Genomic DNA, 23,583 nt, shown 5'->3' with positions numbered 1-23,583 from the left:
ACAAGGGGAAGTGAGACCCAGAGAAAATGGTTTGTACTAGCTTGAGTTTCTTTTTTGTTTAAAATATCAATATGTACGACACCCCATTTTTAGAGCATTTCTAAGTCTTTCAAGATTCCAGGAGCTAAATTGAGCAAAGGATTTTTTGAAGTCTACATTTGCTGCTTCATCTCATGGTTTTTAGGGTTTTTCAGGGATCTATTATTGGCTGCTTGAAACAAATTGCTCATGGCAGTTTAACAAACCATAGCGAGAGACAGTAAGCACCAATCTGGACAATATTTTTATGATTTAATCATGCTATAGTTACCTGACTGGTCGTGCTGATGCTAAAACCAGCCCTAACAAAGGAAGAGAAATTTTCTCCTACAAAAAAAGGCAGCCTTTTAACAACAAAATTTGCAATGCCATAAATTGATGCAGTGAAATATTCCATGGTAATTATGCAAATTGTTCTACTGAACAATTCTAGTAAGCCAAAACTGTAAATCTGGCTTGATTGAAACATATTATTTTCATCCTTTTCTGACCATTACTGAGAATCTCTAACTATTTTTAAAAATTATTTCTGAGCCTCTGATCGGTGTTTTCTCAGAATAGCTCCGCTGAAAAAAGGAACCATCCCAAGGATTTTGGTTTATGTCCATTTAACTCATATGCTTACATTTATTCTCCTGGGTCCTGGATTATCCAATCTAGAACATGCCAAAAGCATCTAATTTTGTGTGTGACTGGTGTGTGATTATTTCCAGATTTTGCACTTGTATAAGGGGTAGAGTGACCAAATAGCAAGTGTGAAAAATGGAGCCGGGAGGGGAGTAATAGGGTCCTATATAAGGGCTGGTTTACACTTACCTCGCGATTTGGCAGCAGTTGACGGGAGTTACGCAAACTACACAGAGTAGTTTGCGTAACTCACGTCGACTGCTCTGCTTCCCTTCTGCGTGCTGTTCACACTGTGCTGCACCGATGGGAACAGCGTTCCCGTCAACGCAGCGCTACGCTTCTTGAGGGGGTGGATTTACTTAGTTGACTTTCTGATCGATTGAGCGGGTCTAAACTGACTGCTCAATTAATCCAGAAAGATCGATCTGGCGGTGGCAAATTTGCCGCTGTCAGTATAAACACAGCCTAAGACAAAGTCCCTAATAGCGGGACAGTCCCAATAATATCAGGACATCTGATCACTGTAATAAGGGAACATACGTTTCTGCCAGGATAGCTCCCAAGGTTTTAACTATGACATCTTTTGTAGTTTTTTGTGATGTCACCTTCTATATTGATACATTATACCATGACTCGTTCATGACATCACACTGATATTTAAGGCTGTAATTTAGAAGGCTACATTAGATTACCCACACATCATACATGGAGAGATTAAAAAAAGGGGAGAAACTATAATTCCTCACAATATGTACCAAAATGTAAAAGTCGCTGTCAGCTTTTTATGTATTTTTAGCTATATATATATATATATATATATATAGAGAGAGAGAGAGAGAGAGAGAGAGAGAGAGAGAGAGAGAGAGAGAGAGAGAGAGAGAGAGAGAGAGAGAGAGAGAGAGAGAGAGAGAGAGAGAGAGAGAGAGAGAGAGAGAGAGAGAGAGAGAGAGAGAGAGAGAGAGAGAGAGAGAGAGAGAGAGAGAGAGAGAGAGAGAGAGAGAGAGAGAGAGAGAGAGGGTGTGTGTGTGTGTGTTGAGGAAGGTATTTTTCATGTTTCTGCGTGTGATCCAATACGCATAGTCAATCCCAGGGGCTGTCTTTTCTTTATTAAAACTATCAGGTTAATGCATTTTAGTGTGTGAGGTCAGTGTTTGGGTGGGGATTTTTTATTCCACACACAGCTTTGAAGGCACTAAATAGTTAAGACACACAGAAGTAAACACGTCTCTAAAAGGAGTGTAGTAGCATTTCTGTATTTTTTTGTATTTAAGTGCCACATTAACTGACCTTATTTCTACATATAAATTGAAAAATTGCCTTTTCTGCCCACATCATTTCAGTACCTACAAACCAAACAATGACTGCACTTTCTAAAAGGAATTTAGGGTCTGTATCTTTAAAGCACAGCACTCTGTGTTACATGTCAAAAGTTTGGGGGAAGAGATGACGTTTTAACATTTTGAATATGCTTTTTTAGCATTTCATTAACCACTGAGAACCTCTTGACATTATCTTGATGTGTCCCTAATGGTCCCAAATGCAAAAACTCCATCAAGCTTGAATCTAATCCACAATACATGATCACACAATTGCATTATATCTTGGCAAATGTGCCATTGTCCGTATCTCTGATTGGAATCAAATGCAGGATGTGCTGTGTGTCAACAGCAGGGGTAGTAAGTCAGATATTGATTCTGACAATTAAAACATTAAACATGCGCTGCTAACATCAGTCACTTTGGTTTTTTTAATCAGATATAAAACTTGCTAGACTGGCCAGACCTATTTTGATGAGCTGCAAAGCTTATGTTACAAATAAGTATGAAGAGCAGAAGTGACCATTAATTACAGGCTATAGAATTTCATCCAGTAATTCCTACATCAAGCTTTGTTTGAATCGGAATATATCTTTTAGGAAGAGCTCAGGATTGTGTGTTTTCTCAGCAACACAGCTGATATCACAAGCGTTAGAGGGAAACAAAACTGAAAACCATGCTTCAGTGTGAAATTTTTGAGCTACTGTTTTTACAAATAGCCCTTCAGGTGATTAAGTTTGTGCATTTGGCAACATTTTGTGTAGAGTCAGTTTCACTGTTTTCTTGATACTCCGTTCCATAGCAATATCACTCCCAGGCACTATTCAACACCCATAATGCCTCTGCAGGTCTGAGGAGCTTAGAGACTGGGAGGACTTCTTAGTGCTGCTGCTGAAGAAGAAATTGCAGACAAGCATTCATGTGTACAGAGGGTTGGCAGTGATGCTTTTAGACCTGCCCATTGTCCCTTGTTGAAAAGCCCCTTATAACAGCAACAAGTGATCTTAAAACGCCTTCTAAAATATAATTAATCTGCCCAATTACTTGACTGGTATCATTTTAAAACTTGCTTCATTCTCAGTGGATTTCCCTTTAAGGCTAACTTCCCATTCTAGGTTTTGTGTAAAAGCTTTATGTTTACCATGTGATTTAACTTTGGTAGCTTTAGTTACTTTGCTGAACATGCAGAAAAGATCTGTTTGCTTTAGAACCCACACTGGATTGGCATGGCATTATTTTTCTTTTGGTAGTGTCCATAGTTTCAAACCCTGTGACTTTGAAAAACTTACACACAAGCCAGCTACTCTTTTATAATATCTTTATGGAATTAAAATAGCCAACAATGCACTGGTAATTGGTAGCCTTTTGCCCCCTTTTAGGTTATATTATAAGCATTTTTTATGAAATTCCCTAATTAGTACTGGGAAGCAAAGAGGAAGTTTAGAGTCTTTGATTTTCTAGGTCAGAAAACAACAGGGTCATGAAAAAATTCCAGCAGCCTTTTCTAGGAGACACCCTGCAAAGATGTACAAAACCCAAGAGCCCCTGGAATGAGAATAACCTAGTTTTAGGGACTTCCCTTTTCTCATGGAGTAAGTAGCAGAATTCATCACTTTGCTTGATTAATTTGTGTAGTGGAATTTTTGAAACAGTCAGACCTGTGTCTATACTGTAACTTTTAATTGGTTTTGTATCCAGCTAGTGCCATGATTGGCTCTAAGCATGGTTTTGTCCACACATAGTACTGTCAAGTCGGACCAGTTTCTACCATTTTGTAAATATCTCTACTCACAGTTCCATGTGTTGTGAAGTTTTACAGTCTGTTTGTATTCCTGGCATAACACGTTGACATGCCTGTCTCTCAACCAAAATCCAGCAACCACATATGGAAAACAGTAGATATGATATTTTTATGAAGGATTTTTCCCTAATTTCTATAGGATCCTCATGACTGGGATATTACAATTCTGCAGCGGCGAAGCATACATGTTGTTTAGCAACAGTCCCCAAAATATTTGTCAACAGATAACTTTAGTAGGAAATAGTTACGGTTGAAAATGTCAGCATCAGTGAGGACTACCTAATGCCTCAAAAATATGTGATTTCCATAGAGAATTCAACTTCAGAATAACTCAGAAGTTTAGAAATTAATATTTAAGCGTGCAGACACCTTCCTCATGCCACGTATTTCTGCTCCACATCCATTTCCCCAACCAACTTGATCTTTGCCACCTTATGATTTGTAGAAATACAGACACAGTTAAGAATTACTAGGATATTATAAAACCCTATTTGCTTATCAAGGGTCTAACTTCCAATGTGCTATAACTAACATACGGTAGGTACACTGTTACTTATTTTAAAAACACTAAAAAGCATTGCACTTGTTAATGAACACTATAGGTATACCTATTAAGTGGCTAGCTCAGGATATACTTATATGAACTTAAGACACTATTTCATAAACCCAAGTTTTGTCTTCTATTCCTAAGAACAATTTAACTCGCCAAACACATCCCACAAACTGAAAGGTTATGGAACTCTAACATGTGGTAATGCACCCTGGGACTAACTAAACTGGTAAATCTTTAGTTATATATATTTATATAGTTATATATAAGTGGCATGTCATTTCTTATGTATGATTTGCCAAGAAAATAGTATTTCAGAACATAAGGGGGCATCCTCAAGAAATTCTGGATATAGCCTACAGGGAAATTTCCCAGTGACCCCCTAAGACCTTGCCAAAGATCAGCATATTATTGTGCACAGATTCATTGATCCAGGATCCAAGCCATGTCTGGCAGGGAACCTAGAGCCCAGCATAGCTTAGAGTCACAGGACTATCCAGGGGGCTTCCAGCACTGAATAAGCATGTAACCAAGAGGCAAGAGTTTGAAATTCAGACTTGGACAGGGCAGGAGCTAGTATTTAGCCACCCTATGATGCCTCCTGTGAGAGTAGTATCAAGTTATGCATTGCATGATGACATGTTATCTAAGACAAGACCCCCCCACCCCTTCCTGTACCCTGATAATGTCATGTCCAGATTCAGCCAAGAGGCAGCAATTGGCAGGAGAGCCGATCACTTAGGAGGGCTGAGCTGGGCCCACTAGAGCATAGTTTCTCAACCTGTGGTACACGTACCCCTGGGAGTATGCGAGACACAGGCAGGGGGTACGCAGCAAAAAACCCATTGAAGGGAAGCGGGCAGCAGCCACTGACTTCTGGGGAAGCCAGGCGGCAGCCACCCGCTTCCCGCGCGGTCCCAGCTCCCAGCTGGGAGGCAGGCAGCAGCTGCCAGCTTCTGAGGGAGGTGGGCAGCAGCCGCCGGCTTCCCGCCCCGTCCCACCTCCTAGCTGGGAGGTTGACGGCAGCTGCCCCAGTCCTGGGAAGCTGGGCAGCACCCACTGACTTCTTAGGACATCAGACGGCAGCTGCCAGCTTGGGTGGCAGCCGCTGGCTTTTTGGAAAGTCTGGTGGCACCCGCCCACGTCCCACCCAGTCCCAGCTCCCAGGTGGGAGCCCAGCAGCAGCCTCCTGCGCCCTACGAGCTGGGCTCGCAGCTGGGTGGCAGCCACCCACACCCTGGCTCTGAGCCGAGAGACAGCCTCCCGCACTCTGGCTTGAAGATGGGCAGCAGCTGCCTGCCCACATCCCCGGGTCCCAGCCCTCGCGAAAGCCTCCTCTACCCCAGCTCGGAGCAGGTGGCAGTCACCCACTTCCCGGGCTGGCAGCCAGGCGGCAGCTGCCTGCAACTTGCCCAGGTGGCAGCTCCCCTCCCCGGCTCAGAGCCCGGTGCCCAGAAAGCCAGGCGGAGAGCCCAGCGGCTTGCCCACTCTTGGAGCTGGCTCTACCAGCAGGCTTACTTGTCAATTTCACGGCTCTGGTTGTGCAGTGAGATTGACAACTATGACAGCCCCAGATTTTACCAGTATAAAAACATTAAGAGGGGCGCACACAGTGTGATTTGCCCCTGGCCTGCACCCCCCTAGGGACGGCCATGGGGAGCACTGCTATCCACTCTGGTGGGCCACTAGTGCCTGCTCATACCTCACAAGTTCCCACCTGTGTGAGGAGAATACCACGTGACCCCGCCATCAGGCCATAGTGATTGGCTGGCATTGACCTTTGCTCCTATATGGAGGAAGGGGAGGAGGAAAGTGGGGAGAAACAGCAGGGGGTTTGTGATCTGCCAGAGCCACACAGCACTGCAGAACTCAGAGCTCTCCTGCTTTATGAGAAATACAGTCATCCAGGGATAAAGGGGGAAAAGATTGTATTGCTCAGAGTGGAAAATTGAGTGTTGGGGTACTCTAACATTTTCAGAAGTTAGGGGGTACTTGCTACTTACACGGTTGAGAAACAGTGTCCTAGAGAATCACAGCCTGAAGCTGAGGTAGCAGTGCTGCAGGGAGAAAAGATTATCTCTATTCGCCATCCTCCAGACTTTGGCTGAAAGAGTAGAGGAGTGGACTCAACATGAGCCATCATTGCCCACATCACGGTCAGGGGACACTTCCTCCTTTCCCTGGAAGATCTTTCATTCCCAGTTTGATGCTGGGCCCACTGACTGTACTTCTATGATGACTGAAAGTGAAAGATGGATTTTTCCAAGCCCACTTATGCCTAATATAAAGTATTCTGACCCATTTTTCCTCTTTATGTGTAGCTGTTTTTGCTCGAAGAGATGAGAGAACGGAAGTATGATGGATACGCTCGAGCAATCCAGAAGGCATGGCGGAAATACATGGCCAGGAAGAAGTATGTGCAAATGAGAGAAGAAGGTATGTCTTTACTTCTAATACTGTAGGAGCTACATAAATTATTCTAGCGCCAGAAACAGAGCATGATTCAAATGAGCAAAGTAATATCTCCTATCCTGCAGTGCAAACTGTTGCATTGCTTTGTTTGAGATTGAGTGCATTTTGCTAATAATTTGAAGTGGTAGGGATAGAGGTTAACTAGAATTTTGAAGACGTGAAAGAGAAAGCTTCCCACAGCTAAACAGAAGCTGGGACCTGGGACTAATACAAATTCAGTCCTAGAGTTGTCATGCTATATTGCCTCCCTGAGCAATAGCAAGATACTTCCGCAAGCTCTTAGTTTTAAACCAAAGGTGAGGCATGAACATTTTGAAAAATGTCTGATGCTTATTACAAACTAAATCTGTTATGACGGCAGAGGACTTGGAGTAATAATCCAGGTTTTGGGGATTGGTACTAGATATAGATACAGTTTGTTTCCAGGGACAAATTCGTTAAGCACTATAGTTCTACAATGTTTTTTTGCTAATTGCTCTTCGAGAGATTTCCAAACCACAGAGATCAGGTTGGTATCACAACTTCCCCAAATTCTGGAGGTGGTTCTCCATTCTTGGCATCCAAGTGTTTAAATAGGTCTGGCTTTCAAAGCACACAACTCTCTGCCTGTCAAAAGTATTACCAGTGCCTTTTTTCACCTATCAGACAAATATATTTGCCTAAATTTTCTCCTAATGTTAAGCTCCTCTTGAAGCTCTGTGAGCTCTTCCTGTTCCTGGATTTAGGAAGTTCTTTGGTTAGCAGTATTTATTAATGTACACTTCTGGTGTTCAAGCCTCAGATCTCTTGCTGAACAAGAAAGAGAGAAGGCGAAACAGCATCAACAGGAACTTTATTGGGGACTACATTGGCATGGAGGAGCATCCAGAGCTACGTCAGTTTGTAGGGAAACGGGAGAAGATTGATTTTGCTGACACTGTTACTAAATATGACAGGCGTTTTAAGGTATGATTACAAAAAAAACCTCATGATCGTCGGTCTAGTCATGGTGTCTAAGTCCTGTAGCAATGTTTGTTAGGAACTACCTTATAAAGGAAACTCCACCATGCTTCGAACACCTCAGTTCCTGATTGTAAATACAGTCTAGTGCAGTTCCATACAACCCGGGATTTCAATCTGAAGGAAAACTCTCACTCTTGGGACCAATAGATACATATGATCTCTGACAGAAGGTGCAGTTGCACTCTTTAGCCATGATTCATGTGACATCATTTTCAGACTTACTGTCCCAAGGGCAGGGGGGCTTTGGCAAATGCTGGGTAGAAAGTGGTGTTAGAATTAAGAAATAGAGAATAGGGAGCAAAGCTAAGTCTTTATCTAAATGCAATCCAAGCTGAATAACATTCACCCACTTCTCCACATCCTCCTTCCCCCACATCCCCAAACAAAATAAAGCTGGTACATTATGTATCTGTGGAGCACTCGTGTGCTTCTTATTTAGCTAATTCCAGGTGCCTGTGTATTTTGATGGTGCTGTACATTTATATTTTTTTAATCATTTCACATTTCAGGGTGTGAAGCGAGATCTTGTCCTCACCCCAAAGTGCATGTATCTGATTGGGCGTGAAAAGGTGAAGCAGGGTCCAGAAAAAGGTCTGGTGAAGGAGGTGTTAAAGCGGAGGATTGAGGTGGAAAGAATTATTTCCATTTCCCTAAGGTCAGTGCCTGGGCAGGTTCTTTCTTCTGGCAGAGAAAAATCATGTAGGAGCAGAAGAGGGGAGATAGTTTACTAGGGCTGGGATTTTATGAGCACTATTCAGTGAATTTGAAATTTATAAAGATGAGGGGACCAGTAGTTCTGGAAACCAAAATACTTTTGCATTCTTGTCAATATGCCAGGTACAGGAGTACACACGCTTACATTTACACACAAACATGTAGATTTTCTGTGTACCTGTTAAAGTGGTGCAATCAGTAGCTCTTTTACAGTAGTTCTTGATTTGGCCAGTGTTTTCCCAGAAAATGTTCTCCACCTGTATTATCAATCAAGATTAATGTTAAGAAATGCTATTGACTCTTGAGCCAAAATTCTATCTTAGAAGTAATTCCTGATACTTTCTGAGTACACCTTGTGTGAGCCCAACTACTACTTGAAGTGCTGCCAGAAAAAGCTTGCTGGAGTGATGTTCTCTCTGGCCATTCTATACTAAGCCTTTAGTTTTGGTTAGTCTGCTAAGTACTTCTGCTGACTCAGGGCCAGACAAATCCCCAATTAGAAGAAATAACTTCTGTGTTCACATAATGCTTAGAAACCTACTTTCAGGTGACTCAGCACAAAACAGGAAGAAACTGCACATCAAGCAAATGTATTCCCATCTTTATCACTTCCAAGTACACATTATAAATACCTGTCTCCTACTAGTGAAGCCTAAAATTCTGGGAGACAAATTATCAGAACATCAGGTGCTTAGTAAATGGCAAATTTCACATTTCTGTATGGTTTTTAATTCACATCTGTTCCTAATTTTCTTGGAAAGGAAAAGGGGTGTAAAATGTGCCAGCTAACTCTGGAATTTCTAAGCAGATAGGTTAACAAATTCCTGGTCTTGTTCTTTTGCACTGCATTTTCAAAGCAGGCCTGTGTTGTTTTATTTGTCACACATTTATGACAAGAACTGTAACCATGAACAGCTACAGTAATAGGTGTTGGCTGGAAGTTAGAGTAAAGTCTCTCATTCTGGTACTTGAAAACTAAACTGTGTGTGAGTCCTTAAAAATGATCACAACCAGATACTCAGACTAGGACCCGAGTACTCTGTGTATACAGCTGTATTGAGTAAGCTGAAAGGAAGCCTGCCTCCAGACTGCCAAGTCAGTAAGAGCGGTTACACTCATTACCTCAGATGGAAGCATACCTTCTGTAGATAAACCAAATCTGATGAATTAAGAACTCTATATTTATTATATTGATATTATGTTTAATCAGTCTTTGGCCATGAGTTGTCAACGTGCTGTTGTCATCACAAACAAATGCTTATGGCTTCTGAAAATTTCAGAAATTACATAGCACAAGACAGTCTCTAGATTTAAAAAAATAAAAATATAGTGATGGTTTTTTTCAATGTTTTCATTTTTGTGGAGGCTGAACTCAGAATGAATATTACTTACACAGGTTCTTGTTCTATATTGAGTTAGGTTAGCAGTGCTACATAAAGTAGGAAGCAGGACACAAAAGTTACTAATGGTAACAGAACCAGACTTTTTGGAGAATCTGAGATACTACTGCCCTAACAATGGCAAGAATTAAAAGTTTTCATTGCCATTCTTAATAGATTTTTACTGAATTATTGGATCAGTGTAGACTCCTTCCTCTTGTTCATTTATTGCCTATTCATGTGCATGTATGTTAACCAAAGGCTGAGTATTCCTGTGGAAAAGGTATCTGCCTTTTTCAAACATGCAGAGTTCAAAACCTCATGGAGTTTTATTGGTATTAATATTCTTCATGTCTTTTATTCTCTCATAAGCAAATCAATGCCCAAATTTTCAACACATACTCTTTCTCAGCCTGGAAAATTCTGCAGGTTTTTTAATATATTTTAAATAATTGGATTTCTGAGCCAACCTAGAAATGACTGAATACACTCCGGAAGAAAAATATGCCAAATTAAATTTTCCTGAACTCATCTAGGCTGTATAATAGTAAAGGGCATTTCAAAGGGTTCAATTATTTTCTAGACTCTAGTCTTCTTTCAATATGTTCAATATGTTTAACAGTAGCAGTACAGAATAGAATAAAAGTATTTTTCTAAGGGGGGCTGAGGGGGGGAGGGAGGGAGAAAGTGTGATTAATTGTCAGAGAAGTTGGAAGGTTCAACTTTTCCTCTCCTTAATGTTCTGCTTGGGGGTTACATGGGATAGTATTGCTGTGGGTTGGTTATATTGGAGAGCAGTAAGTTGTTGACACTTGTGTTTTAAGTTATGTCAAGGGCATCTCTAACAGGCTGATAGGTATCCTCTGTGTTCTGTGTATATATAAATAAATACTTACAATCTGTAAGGGAGGGACTCGCAGCCTACAGCCCTCTGAGGGAAAATGAGTGTCAAAGGGCTGCTAGTAGTTGCCTCTGCCAGATTTAAAGGGCCAGCTATCAGCCAAGCATGCTGGGAAAGGATCATGTAAAAGGGTGTGCCTAAAGGGGGACATTAATTAATAGCCAGGTAATCAGAAAGTAGATAGTTGTAAGAGTGAGTAGACTCAATTGTGCGTCAGACAGTTGGGTGAAAGAGCCTTGTGTGCTTGACTTCATTTGTTCTCTTTTGTTTTATTATGATGTGCTGAAGTAATAAACATCCAGATCTCTTTTAAACATCAGTGGCTTCTTTTGCTTGAGGTTTACCACCATATTCACTTTTTTGAGAAATGAAGCCATCTCTTGCTGACAGCCATGTAATTTTGGCTTTCCTTCCACCTGGCTACAGAGGCACAGTTTGTGCGAGCTTTCAGTCATAGTCACTAGAACATGTGGATATTGACACTCTGAATAGCTCTGTAGTAGCTACTTCTAATAAACTGCAGTCTAGAAAGGAGCCTTTTAAATAAATGCTAACTTTAAATTGAACAGGGTATAAAATGCTGAAATACAAATTCATTTCTTTTCAAAGAGAAATGCAGACTACAACTTTCTCTTTTGCTTAGTATGTGACATCTAACATGCTGAGAAGAGATAAAGTAGTAACCCAATATTTTCTAATGTTGTTAGCAGTCAGAACAGAAGATGAAAGGGAGGCCAGTATGCAAAGCCACAGACTGGTATGGGTGCCTTTAAAAATTGTGTGCTGCTTCTAACATCTGTAAGAAATTGCAGCCCAAACACATGAGTAAGACAGTAGACAGATCCAAAGATAAGTCTGAATCTGAGTAAGAGAACAAATAAATGTGCAAGTTCTTGTTTCATGGCTGTATGCCTGTGGCCAGGATAATACAAAGGGGAAGCAGAGGGAGCCTTTTGATAAAGATATAAGCCTCCTCTAATGATTTTGCACTCACATGCCTCTAAAGTGGAGCTTTTAACTGCAACTGTTTGGGGGTGTTTGTGGAGAACATTGTTACAAATCACACAGACACTACTTCCTCAGTCATGTGTCTCAGGTATGTAACCATTATGTCTGTGTCTTTGCTTTGTTACTTATTGTGACCTCTTGTTCGTGAAAAAGTATGAGCAGGTGAGAGAGTCACCTTCATCCCTTCAAAAAAGTGTTCTGGAATCCTCCCACAGCCTCTCTTTAAAATGCATCAGTTCCTAGCTATAGGACGGGAAAATTAGCACATCAGTACTAAACCCACCACCTGCTAGAAAAGCCACAAGAGAACATTCTGACAAGAAGACCAAAGACTGGTGAAATATCAAAGAAGCTGTGGCTTCAGTCACTTTGCAGAAAGCACCCCTGCAAAAAGGGCTGCCAACCTCTTAGGGTTTACATTTTTTTAAATGAATCATTATTGCGGTATCTGATCAAGCCCGTTTCTTCACAAAAAAGGGGAAAAAGAGAGAGGGGGTCAGTTTGTGAGCTGGTGTAAACTGGCATAGCACCATTGAAGTCAGTAATATAATAGCCATGCTTAACACTTTACTTCTTCAAAGTGCTGTTCCAATGGGGGCCCAGATCCTCAGAAGTATTTAGAAACCTAACTCCCATTGAACTCAGTGGGAATTAGGCACCTAAATTCCTTTGAGGATCTGGGCCTCGGTCCGCACACAGCCCTATGAAGCAAACATTAGTGCCCCCTTTTACCGAGAGGAAACTGAGGCACAGAGGAGCAGACACAATGACTAAATGACAGCTCAGGAGGTCCTGGCTCGCTGTACCATGCTTACTGTCCTGGCCCAAATTACCTCTATGAGAGAAAAGAGAATTTTATATACACATGAACTATTCAAACATTAAGGCTGAAGCAAAGGTAGACCTGGCTTGGTGACTTGAAATCCCAAGAGAGAATTTTCTATCATGGGGACTCCAGAAGTGTGCAGAATCAGACATGCCCCAGTCCCTTAGCAGAGCTCCATGTGCTCACAGGACTCTGCCTGCAGAGTTTGTATGATCCTCAGTTGGTGTAAACTGGATTCGCTCCATTAAAGTCAGTGGAGTGATGCTGACTTACACCCGCTAAGTATTTTATGCAAGGTCTAACGTTTGCTGCACTGTCAAAGTTCAGTGAGTCCAGGTTAAAGGTGATGAAGCACTGGGAGCTTTTGTTCAGAATGTGTTTGCTTTGCTTTTATCTGTTTGCGTTTCAGTCTCATTTTAAGAAGTGTTTTTTTTTCAGTTTTTCTACACAACATCTTACAAATCCAGTCTTAATGATTAGCTTTGCTGTTGTTAAGGATATGAGCTTTTAATTGAAGCACATGTTCCCATTTTATAATAGCAATAATTAACTTAAAATGACTAATCTGTATTCAGATATCACACAGGAAGATTGTTTTGACGGTTTCATTATCAGCTGCTGAAACAAAGAACCATTATCTAAAAGCAGAACTCAGCTATTAATTCTTCATTACATTTTTAAAAAATCACCATGATTGGTTTCAAATTCTATTAAAATGCAGGGTTATTTTTGCACTTTGAATTCAAGCCTGAATGACGCACGGTCTAATTTCTTTACAGCACAATGCAGGATGACATTTTCATTCTACATGAGCAGGAATATGATAGTTTGCTTGAATCAGTCTTCAAAACGGAATTTTTAAGCCTTTTATCTAAGCGATATGAGGAGAAAACACAAAGAAAACTACCTCTGAAATTTAGCAATACGTGAGTAACGGTTTTCCCAATGTATTTTTAATAAATTATTTAAACAGCTGTTTCTCTTCGTGCTGTCTGAGTTAAGGTGCAAGAAACAGGTTAGTGTGACTGGCACTGTTGGATTCTGATAGTTATACTTCATCCTATGTTACAGAACCATGGAGAGGTGTGCCTTGTAAATGTCTGCACAGCCATGTGCTTAGAAAGCTAGGAGACTTCCTTGCATAGCCTGTGTAATACCTTATGGTCAAATCCTGGCCACTCCCCACTTCTCATTCTCTGTGCACGGCGGGACCTTAATGCAGCAGAACTGTCCTTGCTCTGCTGAATGGGGCATCAGGTTTTAGAGGCCACATGAGAGAAATTCTTCACCACCAGCATCCTGCACAACTGTTCTCTGTCAGCTCTCTCAACTGCAAGGAAGGCCAGGTCAGTCAGTGCACAGCTACATGGATTCACAGCCCAAAACCTTCTTCTCTTAGGGAAGGAAAGGGCAGTAGCAGCTGCAGAGTGGCTGTGCTGGTACGTCACACCCTACAAAGACCTTGTTTGTGTAGGTTCCCAAGAACAGCTAATGATATCATAGACTAGAGTATACAAAAAGGCATGAAAATATATTTGGTTCACTTTAAAATACTCAGAATACAGTTTCTCAACTACAGCAATCAGTGAGGTCCTGTTTATTTTTTCCAGTTTTAAAGCTCTCTGTGGGTTAGTGATGTACCTTTTGGCCTTGTGTGTGTGTGTGTATGTGCTTGCATTAGACTTGAAGTCAAGCTGAAGAAGGAGAATTGGGGACCCTGGAGTGCAGGTGGTTCTCGTCAAGTACAATTTATGCAAGGTCAAGGAGATTTAGCCATTCTCAAGCCAAGTAACAAGGTGCTGCAGGTCAGCATTGGACCAGGACTACCAAAGAATTCCCGTACGTATGGATTTCCCTTTGACTGTCCTTCTGAATAGATCACAGTCTTGATTTTGACTCCTCATTTTACCTTTATTTCTTGGTCTCTTCCCTATCCACCACCTATGTTATGTTCTTCATTGTTTCTCTGCGGCATTCACAGGAAGAGTGTGTTGCAGAATATAAAACTACAACAGATTTCCCCCTCCTTGTAGCCTTTGTGGGATTTACTGTTACTTCAGCAGTACAGAATGACTGCTGGTGAAAGCCTCTGAAACTCATGGCCCTGAGACATAAGAAATCTGGTCTTTTAGCATGGGACAGAGTACAAGTAGCAGATCAGACATTCATTTAGCGTAGAATTGTCCCATCCACAAAGGGCACCATTTTCTACAAAATCCACAGAGAGCCCTTCTGTGGTTTGGGGATCCATGTGTGAGGAAGGGGTCAGGCTGGGCTATGAGGAAAAGGTGCCAATAGCAAATCATGTAGCAATACAACAGCAAGGAATCAGCTCCAAATGTAACACTACCTGAGACTGCATTAACTTTGCCACAGAGCACTCTGCTGTGAAGCCTTCCCAGCTCGTGTAAAGGGGTTCTGAGGACAGCAGGGGAAGCCCCATTTGCACTGCTCCCGCTCCTTTGGAGTCCTACCATTGGAGTAAGGAAGAGCCACAGATGTAACAGATCTTGTAATAACCTGTTGTTTAAATGTTACAGCCTCTCAAACAGGACCATAAGTCTTGTTTACATCATGAGTTATTTTCAAACTATATGTTCTTTTGCTTTTACAGCTATGGAGTACACCCCTCTACCTCTCACAGCCCCTTAACACACACACACACACACACACACACACACTTTTCTCTACAGCCCTTTAATTCAAAAACAGGTGAGTTGTTCAGTGTGGCCAGTTTGTACCACTCCAGTGACGCAAAGGAGCCATAAAGCCAGCTAGTGAAGGATTCTGACATGGGGGAATCTTCTGCTGGCACAGAGCTGCAGTAACCCTTGGCATAGTGGACTTGTAGGAAAATTACTGGACAAAAGGGTGTGTTTGGAGCACCACTCTGCCAGCTATCCCTGGCTTCTGGAACAGTTCCTTGGGACTACTGGCAGTTGGGTGCACTTGGACCAGCTTTAAGGTTGCACTAGGGGGCTGACCTGGACAATAGCTGGCCCCAGGATTGGGTGGGTTTGTTCAAATGGCATTAAGTTACCTTTGCTCCCCCTCAACCTTTTGTGTGCTGTGCTAAGCACAACTTGGCCAAGACCTGAGAATCAGGCCCTGAGTTTCAAATGCCTCCCTCTGATCACAAACGAGGAGCTGACATTCAGTGTAAGGACTTGTTTACTGAATGCTACACAGAGGATAACAATCTGACAGGGCTGTGTGTGTTTATTTTAGGCCCCACGAGACAGAACATTACACAAAGCACAGGGAATTCCAGTAGGACTCAAAGGCACAATTACCCCCTGAGGGCTGCTCCACCTCCCCCAGGTAAGTTATCTTGCTCTTTTGCTAAGCAGCATTCCAGACTCAGTCTCCTTATGTGATGCAAATGCTTTGCAGGGTGGGGGTTTTCAGTCTTAAAAGTATTTTTGAAATCACCATAACTGAAATTTGCATGTTTAAGTAGGTTCCTCTGTGTGGTAGGCATTATATCAAACCAATCCTTCAAAGCTACTGGCACTTACTCTGAGACTAGTGTTCAGCTGGAGGCGTCTCATGTCAGAGATGCCTCTTGCTACAAAACACTCAGCTATGTCACGGTGCTCTCACTACCACACATAATAGAACTTTATTTGTGCTTCATTCCCATCCTGTTATGCAACAACTTTCATATATGCTGATGCATATGGATGCTGATCCATAACATAGATGCAGAACAGGAGGTCTCTCCCTGTGATGTTCTGCCTTTGGGGTTGAATAAACTAGATCCCTGCAGGATAGCTCTACTAATAAATAGCATGCAGACTTGAACCCCAGATTGATGTCATTAGGGTGTCTCCTGTTTTCACTTTTGCCTTTAACAAATAACAACTTAGAGCATGAACTCACAAGATTGACCTAACACTTTCCAAGATTTCTTTCCAAAATGTTTTTTCAATAAGGAGTAGCCACTTACTATTTTAGAAAAGTAGTAGAGTGCTAAGAGAGACATGTCTAAAGCTGACACTGTTTACCAAATTAAATAATAAAAGGCAAAATCATACAGTACTGGCCTCAGGCATGACAGAGTTGTGTGTGAATCTTACAATAAGGACTGGATGAAATTGTTTTCCAATGTGCCGAGCCTGTCTGCAGCAGTTAAGCAGTAGGATGTTTGCACTGGGGTAGTTAAGGTTGGATCACTATTTCTTTTACAGAACACTACTTCTGACTGTTTGTAATTACGTGGTAAATATTTGTTCAGAGTTAAATGAGACATGAAGAGTCAACCCAGCAGCAGCTTGTTTATTTTTTAAAATACTTGCAAACACTCGTCAGTGTTTAAGAATCAAGAATGCAAAGGACAACCACATTGAGTTGAGATGTTGTAGCGGCCTTTGTGCTCTGGAGCATCCACAGTTCAATAGCAAATACAGGTGTCGGAGGGGACCTCGCCTATGGGACACCCCTTGGCAGCCCAGTGCAGTCCCACCAGTGCATCTTTGCCTCAGTTTCCCTGAATGAGATTTCTCATAAGTCCACGGAAGCTTGTATCTTGAACATCACCCAATTAAACAACAAAAGGCCAAATTCCAAAGGGGTAAACTGTCAGCTTTAGACAAAAAGTTTACTGTTAGCATAGTATGTCTTTTCTGAAAGAATAATTGGGTGCTCCTTGCTGACAAAACATTTGGAAAGAAATCTTGGGAAGTGTTAAGTCAATGAAATATTGTTCTATCCTGTGAGTTCATAACAAATAAGATTAAATTAGAGTAAGGTTATAGGTGAAAACAGAGACCCTCTTGAAATACATCTAGGGATTAACTCCCCCCACTACTTACTAGTACTGCTAACATGCAGGAATCTAGTTTATTCAACCCCAAAGGCATAATGTCACATGGCAAGACCTCCACCTCTGTACCTGGAGGGAAGCGGGCCGAGTCAACCTTAATCCATCAACCCCAGTTATGTCTAAGCCCCTTACCACCAAGGCCTTCTTGACCCAGAATTCTCTTCTGGAGTCTGGGGGCCTCTTGGTAGTAGCAGCTGGGAAATAGTTCCTTCTCTTGGGTCAAGATCCTCCCATGGAGACCAAACCACAAGGACCCTTCTTCAGGACTGCTTATAATTCTTCTCTCGCCTGCGGAAGTCTTTCATGGAAGCCAGGTTTCTCTGAGACTTGGCATTCATAATCCCTTGCTGATGAAAACTCTCCCACCCAGGAACAGTCTCCCTGGGTTTCCTTTGCTGGTGAAATCCCCATAGTAGATTCCCCCAGAAACCTTCTTTGTAGGAGATTGCTGTTCCTACACTCTAAGAACCTGTTCTCCTAATTCCCCCTGCCAGTACCTTTCCTTTTATCATGCCCAGGTGCTTCCCTGCCTAACTACCTGCTTCCTAGTTACTCAGTGAGTTAATTAGTCCCAGGTGAACCTGAATTGCCTCATTCCCTCTTGTGGAGCCTGTCAGAGGCAGGCTGAGGCCTGAGCCCTTCAGAGGGCCAGCTGCCCTCTGACAGGGAAATCATCCCTTCAGATCTGCACTAGATCATCTGAGGGTATTTTGTTTAAAAAAAGAGATTTTTAAATAGCCAATTAACATATGAAAGCTGACTGCTGCTCATGCAGTGTGTTCTTTATCAATACACCCGTGCAAAAAACCACCCTTATGAGGCAACCTACTATTTTAAGAGAACATCCCAGGGTATTTCAAACAGACTGGCTGGGATTATCAAAGGAAATTAGGCATCCTGTGGTTTGGGGACCTAAATCCTTAGGCTCCAATGAAAAATCCCAGCCACCAAGGATAATTCTATTCCCCCCAGTGGGGGAAAGCAAACTGTTTGTCAGCCCCTTGAGTGGCTACATAAGAGATGTTCCACTGTATTCATGACCATTTTAAAATCATAATGGAACTACAGATAGACACACTACTGTGTATGCATTCACTTTAAAAGATAAGATTTTATCTAATAGTCAAGAATGACACATTTTGATGCTAACGTGTATTTTTTTATAACATCAGATCCTGAATAAAGGGTGGGACTTAAACTGCTGTCATAGTATCAGGGAAACTATCAGGAATTGAAGGTCATGCAATGTCAATGGAAGGACAGTATGTCCTAGGTTTGCTGTAAGCACTTCCAGTACCCAGTGTCATGAGGAAATACGAATGAATGAACTCCTATTTTCCCACTGATTCTTCCGTATGCTAGTTGTCCAGCTGTTTTTAACCCCTGGCGGTGAGTGGAGATGGTCCCAGGGAGGTGCGTGTATTGTGCCCAGTCCTGCTTTGATTGAATTTAGTAGGAGTTTTGGGCATGCAAGGAATGCAGGATTGAGCTCATAAGCCGATTCTGCAATGAGTTCAGAGGTAGGGGGGTGTTGGTTTTAAATTCTGCTTTGGAAGCCGGGTTTCTGGAAGGATGTGTGAAGTGCTGCACAACGTTTCAAGGACAGGTAAAGGCAGCACATCTGCTGCAGTGCACTGTGCAAGACAGCCCAGTCTCTAATATGTTTAAGACAAAGCACTGCCTTTAACTTTGTCTCATGCTGTACAGTGCAACAGCAATGGATGATGTTAAATGTGAATGACTGGCTACACATGGTGAGAGGTTACACACGGAGGCAATAAACAATTTTAAAATGTCCCTTGTGATTATGAGTAAATGTCAAATTACATTTATCATTATCTGTACTATCACATGCAAAATTCAAAATAGGAGCCACTGGTTGATCCATGAGAGAGCCAGAAAGCCTCTGAATACACCGTTTCTATTCTTTTAGCTCTTCTGTTAAACAGGCAAACATTTATATTAACGTTATGTTCAATAAAAACCTCAGAAGGTGTAATAAGGTTCAGAGAGTTGTATAGGGTTTTAGCCATCTGACTTCCTTTAACTTTAGGAAGATCGAGGGCCTGATCCAAAGTCCATTGAAGTCAGTGGGAGTCCATTGCCTTTACTGGGCATTAGATCAAGCTCCATGTGGCTAAAACCCCATGTAGAGCTTTTAAAACACAAGGGCTACAGTTACACAGCAGCCATGATAAAAAAAAAGTATGGTTTTGTTAAACCAAGAGCTGTGCAAAACCCAGTGATCATTTACAGTACTGTGACATACCCCAAACTTCAGCGAGGTTCATGACCCTGGGATGAGTTTTCAGGAACCTCGGCCTGTATACAGAGTAAAGTTTCAGCTCAATTTTTCTTTGTTTTCAAATTCCTTGAAAATTGAGTCCAAAGTGACAATTGAAGTTGAACTGCCGACAAAGCTGCTCCCACAGGAAAGAGATCACCTTTTTGAAAGCCTATTATCCCCACAGCTGTACTGCATGGGCTCATGCTTTCTTATACTTTTAGGTCATCATCAAAATGGAGTGATAAAAAGCCCGCAATTTGTGCCACATCCCCAAGCTCCAGCAAATCAACGAGCCAGTCAGAAGAACCTGTACACAGCCATGGCGCGTCCACCTTTACCACAGCAACTCTCAGTGGGTACAGACACGATTTCACACCAAACAGAAAGCCTGGACTTCCTCAAGGTGCCCGACCAAGGGGCTGCTGGGTAAGCTTTCATGTGGAAACTTTTTCAAAGAGAGAGGGCCTGATCTTTATAAAGAGGTTCATGGACTCAGATTATGCATCACTGATTAAATTATGTTGCATACACACACAGGCCAAATCATGGCATTAAGCTGCACTCAGGAATCCCACTGACTTCCATAGGATTTCTGCATGCAGAATGATGGTGGGCTCAGGCCCATTATCCATTCACCATGTAATGAATGTGAACCAGTGCCAGCATTCCCAATGCTAAAACCATGTACTCGCACAATACCTACTACTCCAGACTCCCAAAGCATTTTACAGTCTTCAATTAAGCCTCACATCCCCTCTGTGAGAGGTATTTTCATACCCATTTTATGGATGGGCAAACAGTGAGCTTAACTCACTCTGCCTCTGTCTCCCAGCAACAGTCAGAACCCAGGAAATCTTACTCCCAGTCCCCGGTTCCAACCACAAGACAATATTCGCTCTCAAATGCAGTCTTATTTCATTAGGGGCATGATTACTCCACATGGGATTATTTATGTATTTATTTATTTGGTGGGGGGAGAGAGGAGGGATAATTCAATGGCAAGAAGTTTATTTTATTGGTGAAATTAGGGGCCATATTAATTCTACCCGTTTGTCTCCTTTGCACTCAGGAGGTGCAATGTCAAGAATCTGAATACAGGCCATATCTGGACAGCTGAGAATTCCCCCAGCAGGGGTTGCTCTCAGTTGGTCCCTTCACAAGGGGCATGCCAGGATAGGCAGGGAGCATGGCTTGAAGACCACTGCTGTCAAGCAATTCTTAGCTGGCACACAGTCCCTTAGTGACCTTTGCCAGTTGGTATAGATTAGAACAGCCTCAATTCGAGCACCAGGACTAGAGCTGCATAAAGCAGAGAATTGGGGAGATTATATCCAGCTTCCTGACATCCTGCTCCTATCTCCTGCATGGAGCATATCTCAGTGCAGGATTGAAACTGACTATAACAGACAATAAACTAGCAAGGGACACAACTAGATATGTTAGATAATGATCATATTCAAGTCAAATGTGCAGTTAGGGTTGTTAGTTTCATAGGGAAAGTAACATGTTACTGACTCAGAAATGTAAATGGATGATATACACATTCCTGATTAATTCTCCAGGGAATTACTAGATTACAGGTGACCCATACATTGTACAGATGAGATGGTACCAAAATACCTTTGCTCACTTTTGAGATGGAAATGATTAGATTACCGAAGAGAAGTAACAGGGAGTCTGGGTTACATTTTTTGGTGTCAACAGTAAGAGAAATATCTCAGCATCACTTGTTTTAAAAAAAAGTAATCTTTCTATAATCTGTTACTATGACAACACTGCATGCACTAGGGAAAAATTTCTTCTTGACATTTGTGCTTAGGTTTATCAGCTGAGATCAGTAATAGAGATTTTTTTTTCCAGTTACGAATAAACTATTCTAAATAATTGCAAATGGATTATACTACAATCAACTTGTGGGCCCACACTCATTGCCGAATGGCCTGTGGTGTCCATGCATTTCCCAGTGGATAGGTGTTCCCATCACCAAAACCTTGAGTACCATCACCAACACAGTGGGCAAAGAAGAAGTGCAGAGACACCACGGGCTAAATCGGCAATGAAGACTGAACTACCCACTTAACCCTAGGAAGGTGGCATTTCTAGGTTATTGGTCTAGTGCAGGGAAAGCTTGCACAACTGCTGTCCGTGTTGTCACTGTTATGTGGATTAAACAGAAGACTTCAGTCTCCAGGAAAACAATTTAGCATCTTTCCCAAGCACTAAAATCACAATTTAATAACTATTTAAACATAGTATTCTTAAATTCTTCATTACAATGACTAAACATCTCTGAGATCTTTCTACTCTGCTTTTTTGCACATTTGTGGAGCTTTGCTTTAGTGGGAATTTTAATGGCAGCTGATTGTCAGATTCAAAGGCTCTGGCCTGTTAAATCATTGTAGAACAAATCTGATCCTGAATAATCACTTTGCATATCTCCATGCACACAGCTCCCTATTCCTTATAGTGAGGTAGTTGTGGGGTGACTGAGATCCAGATGTCCCAGAATACATTCAAATATCAAAGCAGTTATGACTTGTGCAAATAAAAAATCTGCTGTCAGTACATGTTAATAATTGTGTTTGGTGACAGTTGATACAGGTTCCCCTCTGTGGACTGCAGGCTATTAAAATGAATATATATTGAGTATTCATCAACTGCCCACTAGTGTCTGGTGGGGGTTCCTCCCACACTGTTAGTTTGAGTTGTTACTTCACTGAATAAAATGACATTGCCTGGGTGCATTTTGACATGCCGTCATTCTGAAGTCTCCTTGTGGATTTTGATGCTGTGTGTGACATGGTGTTCCCTTAAAACAGGTGAGGGAGAGAGGGGACAGAAACTTTGTTCAGTGTAGGGCTGTGCTGATAACTTTCCAGGAGCCCAAATTGCACAAAATAGAGTCTTTTGTAGGCATCCTATTATTTAATATATAGAGGTGCAGCTCAGAAATTATAATACTGGAGATTATTATGGATCAAAATGGAGTGTCGCATTATGGGACTTAGTTTCATTGGATCCAACCTTGGTATGAAAAATGAGGGGCAGCTCCAGGATGCATTTGGCTGCAGGCTGCACTTCGCACTCTGGTGATTTTTTTTTCTCAGCAATGACTTAGTATGGTTTATTCTAGCTCACCAGTATCTGTAACAAATACTCTTTGCATATTTCTTCTGTGAATTACAGCACTTGCAAGGAATCTACAATGCTCCTCCATGCTGTACTCTTAACAAATGCTTGCTCAGGTTTCCACTGGAAGCTATTATAAAGGAACACAGCATGTTTAGGATGATTGCATCCAGAATCCTCTAGCCCATGATTTTGCAGAAATCCCAACATGATCACTTTGCGTGGCACACAGCAGAGGTTGGGTAGCTTGAAGCTTCTAGAGGATAAATGCACAGGGTGCAAGACAGCTGCTGTTTTGGAATGGAGTTGTCTGTTACTTCAATGACTATCACTTTGGTTAGGGAACAAGAAGTCCAGTCTGTTAGTATCGTTTAATATAATTTGAGTTCAGTCTTTCCCATTGAAAGCAGCTTTTCAAACATTTTATGTAGCTGTAAATCACTAATTCACTCTGGGATACCTTGGAATGAGGGGCGCGATGTTAGTTTAAGTTTGTTTTAGTACAGGAAGAGTAGATGGGGTGGATTACACTCAAATAGTGACCATTGTCATCAAAATGCATTCCCTTCACCCCAAAACCCCCCATCCCTTTTTCCCAGACTCTCCTCCTCAGTCTCTCTCTCCCCACCCCTTGCAATAGATTCCTTTCTTCCTCTTAAGTGAGGTGAGTCATTTAACCCAGCCTGCCACAGCAAGTGGCCAGGTGG

The 23,583-nt window shown here is 41.9% G+C and overlaps 1 protein-coding gene across 4 annotated transcripts in view; it reads left to right on the top strand.

Annotated features, from left to right (window-relative positions):
* The window catches only part of MYO1E (myosin IE), a 131,676-nt gene that overhangs the window by 98,690 nt on the left and 9,403 nt on the right, over positions 1–23,583 (top strand). For all 4 annotated transcript variants that reach the window (XM_067555957.1, XM_067555955.1, XM_067555956.1 and 1 more), the window contains 7 exons: positions 6,655–6,769; positions 7,581–7,750; positions 8,317–8,462; positions 13,415–13,561; positions 14,317–14,474; positions 15,864–15,956; positions 19,969–20,173. In XM_067555957.1, the coding sequence (XP_067412058.1) occupies positions 6,655–6,769; positions 7,581–7,750; positions 8,317–8,462; positions 13,415–13,561; positions 14,317–14,474; positions 15,864–15,956; positions 19,969–20,173 (1,034 nt within the window). The remainder of the gene's footprint in view (positions 1–6,654; positions 6,770–7,580; positions 7,751–8,316; positions 8,463–13,414; positions 13,562–14,316; positions 14,475–15,863; positions 15,957–19,968; positions 20,174–23,583) is intronic.

The sequence above is a fragment of the Emydura macquarii genome, unplaced genomic scaffold (assembly GCF_026122565.2).
Source record: "Emydura macquarii macquarii isolate MOO-44397 ecotype Brisbane River unplaced genomic scaffold, CSIRO-AGI_Emac_v2 contig_1644, whole genome shotgun sequence".
Taxonomy (NCBI): Eukaryota; Metazoa; Chordata; order Testudines; family Chelidae; genus Emydura; species Emydura macquarii.
Note: the sequence above shows the minus strand (reverse complement) of the source record. Positions and strands in the feature narration are given on the sequence as shown.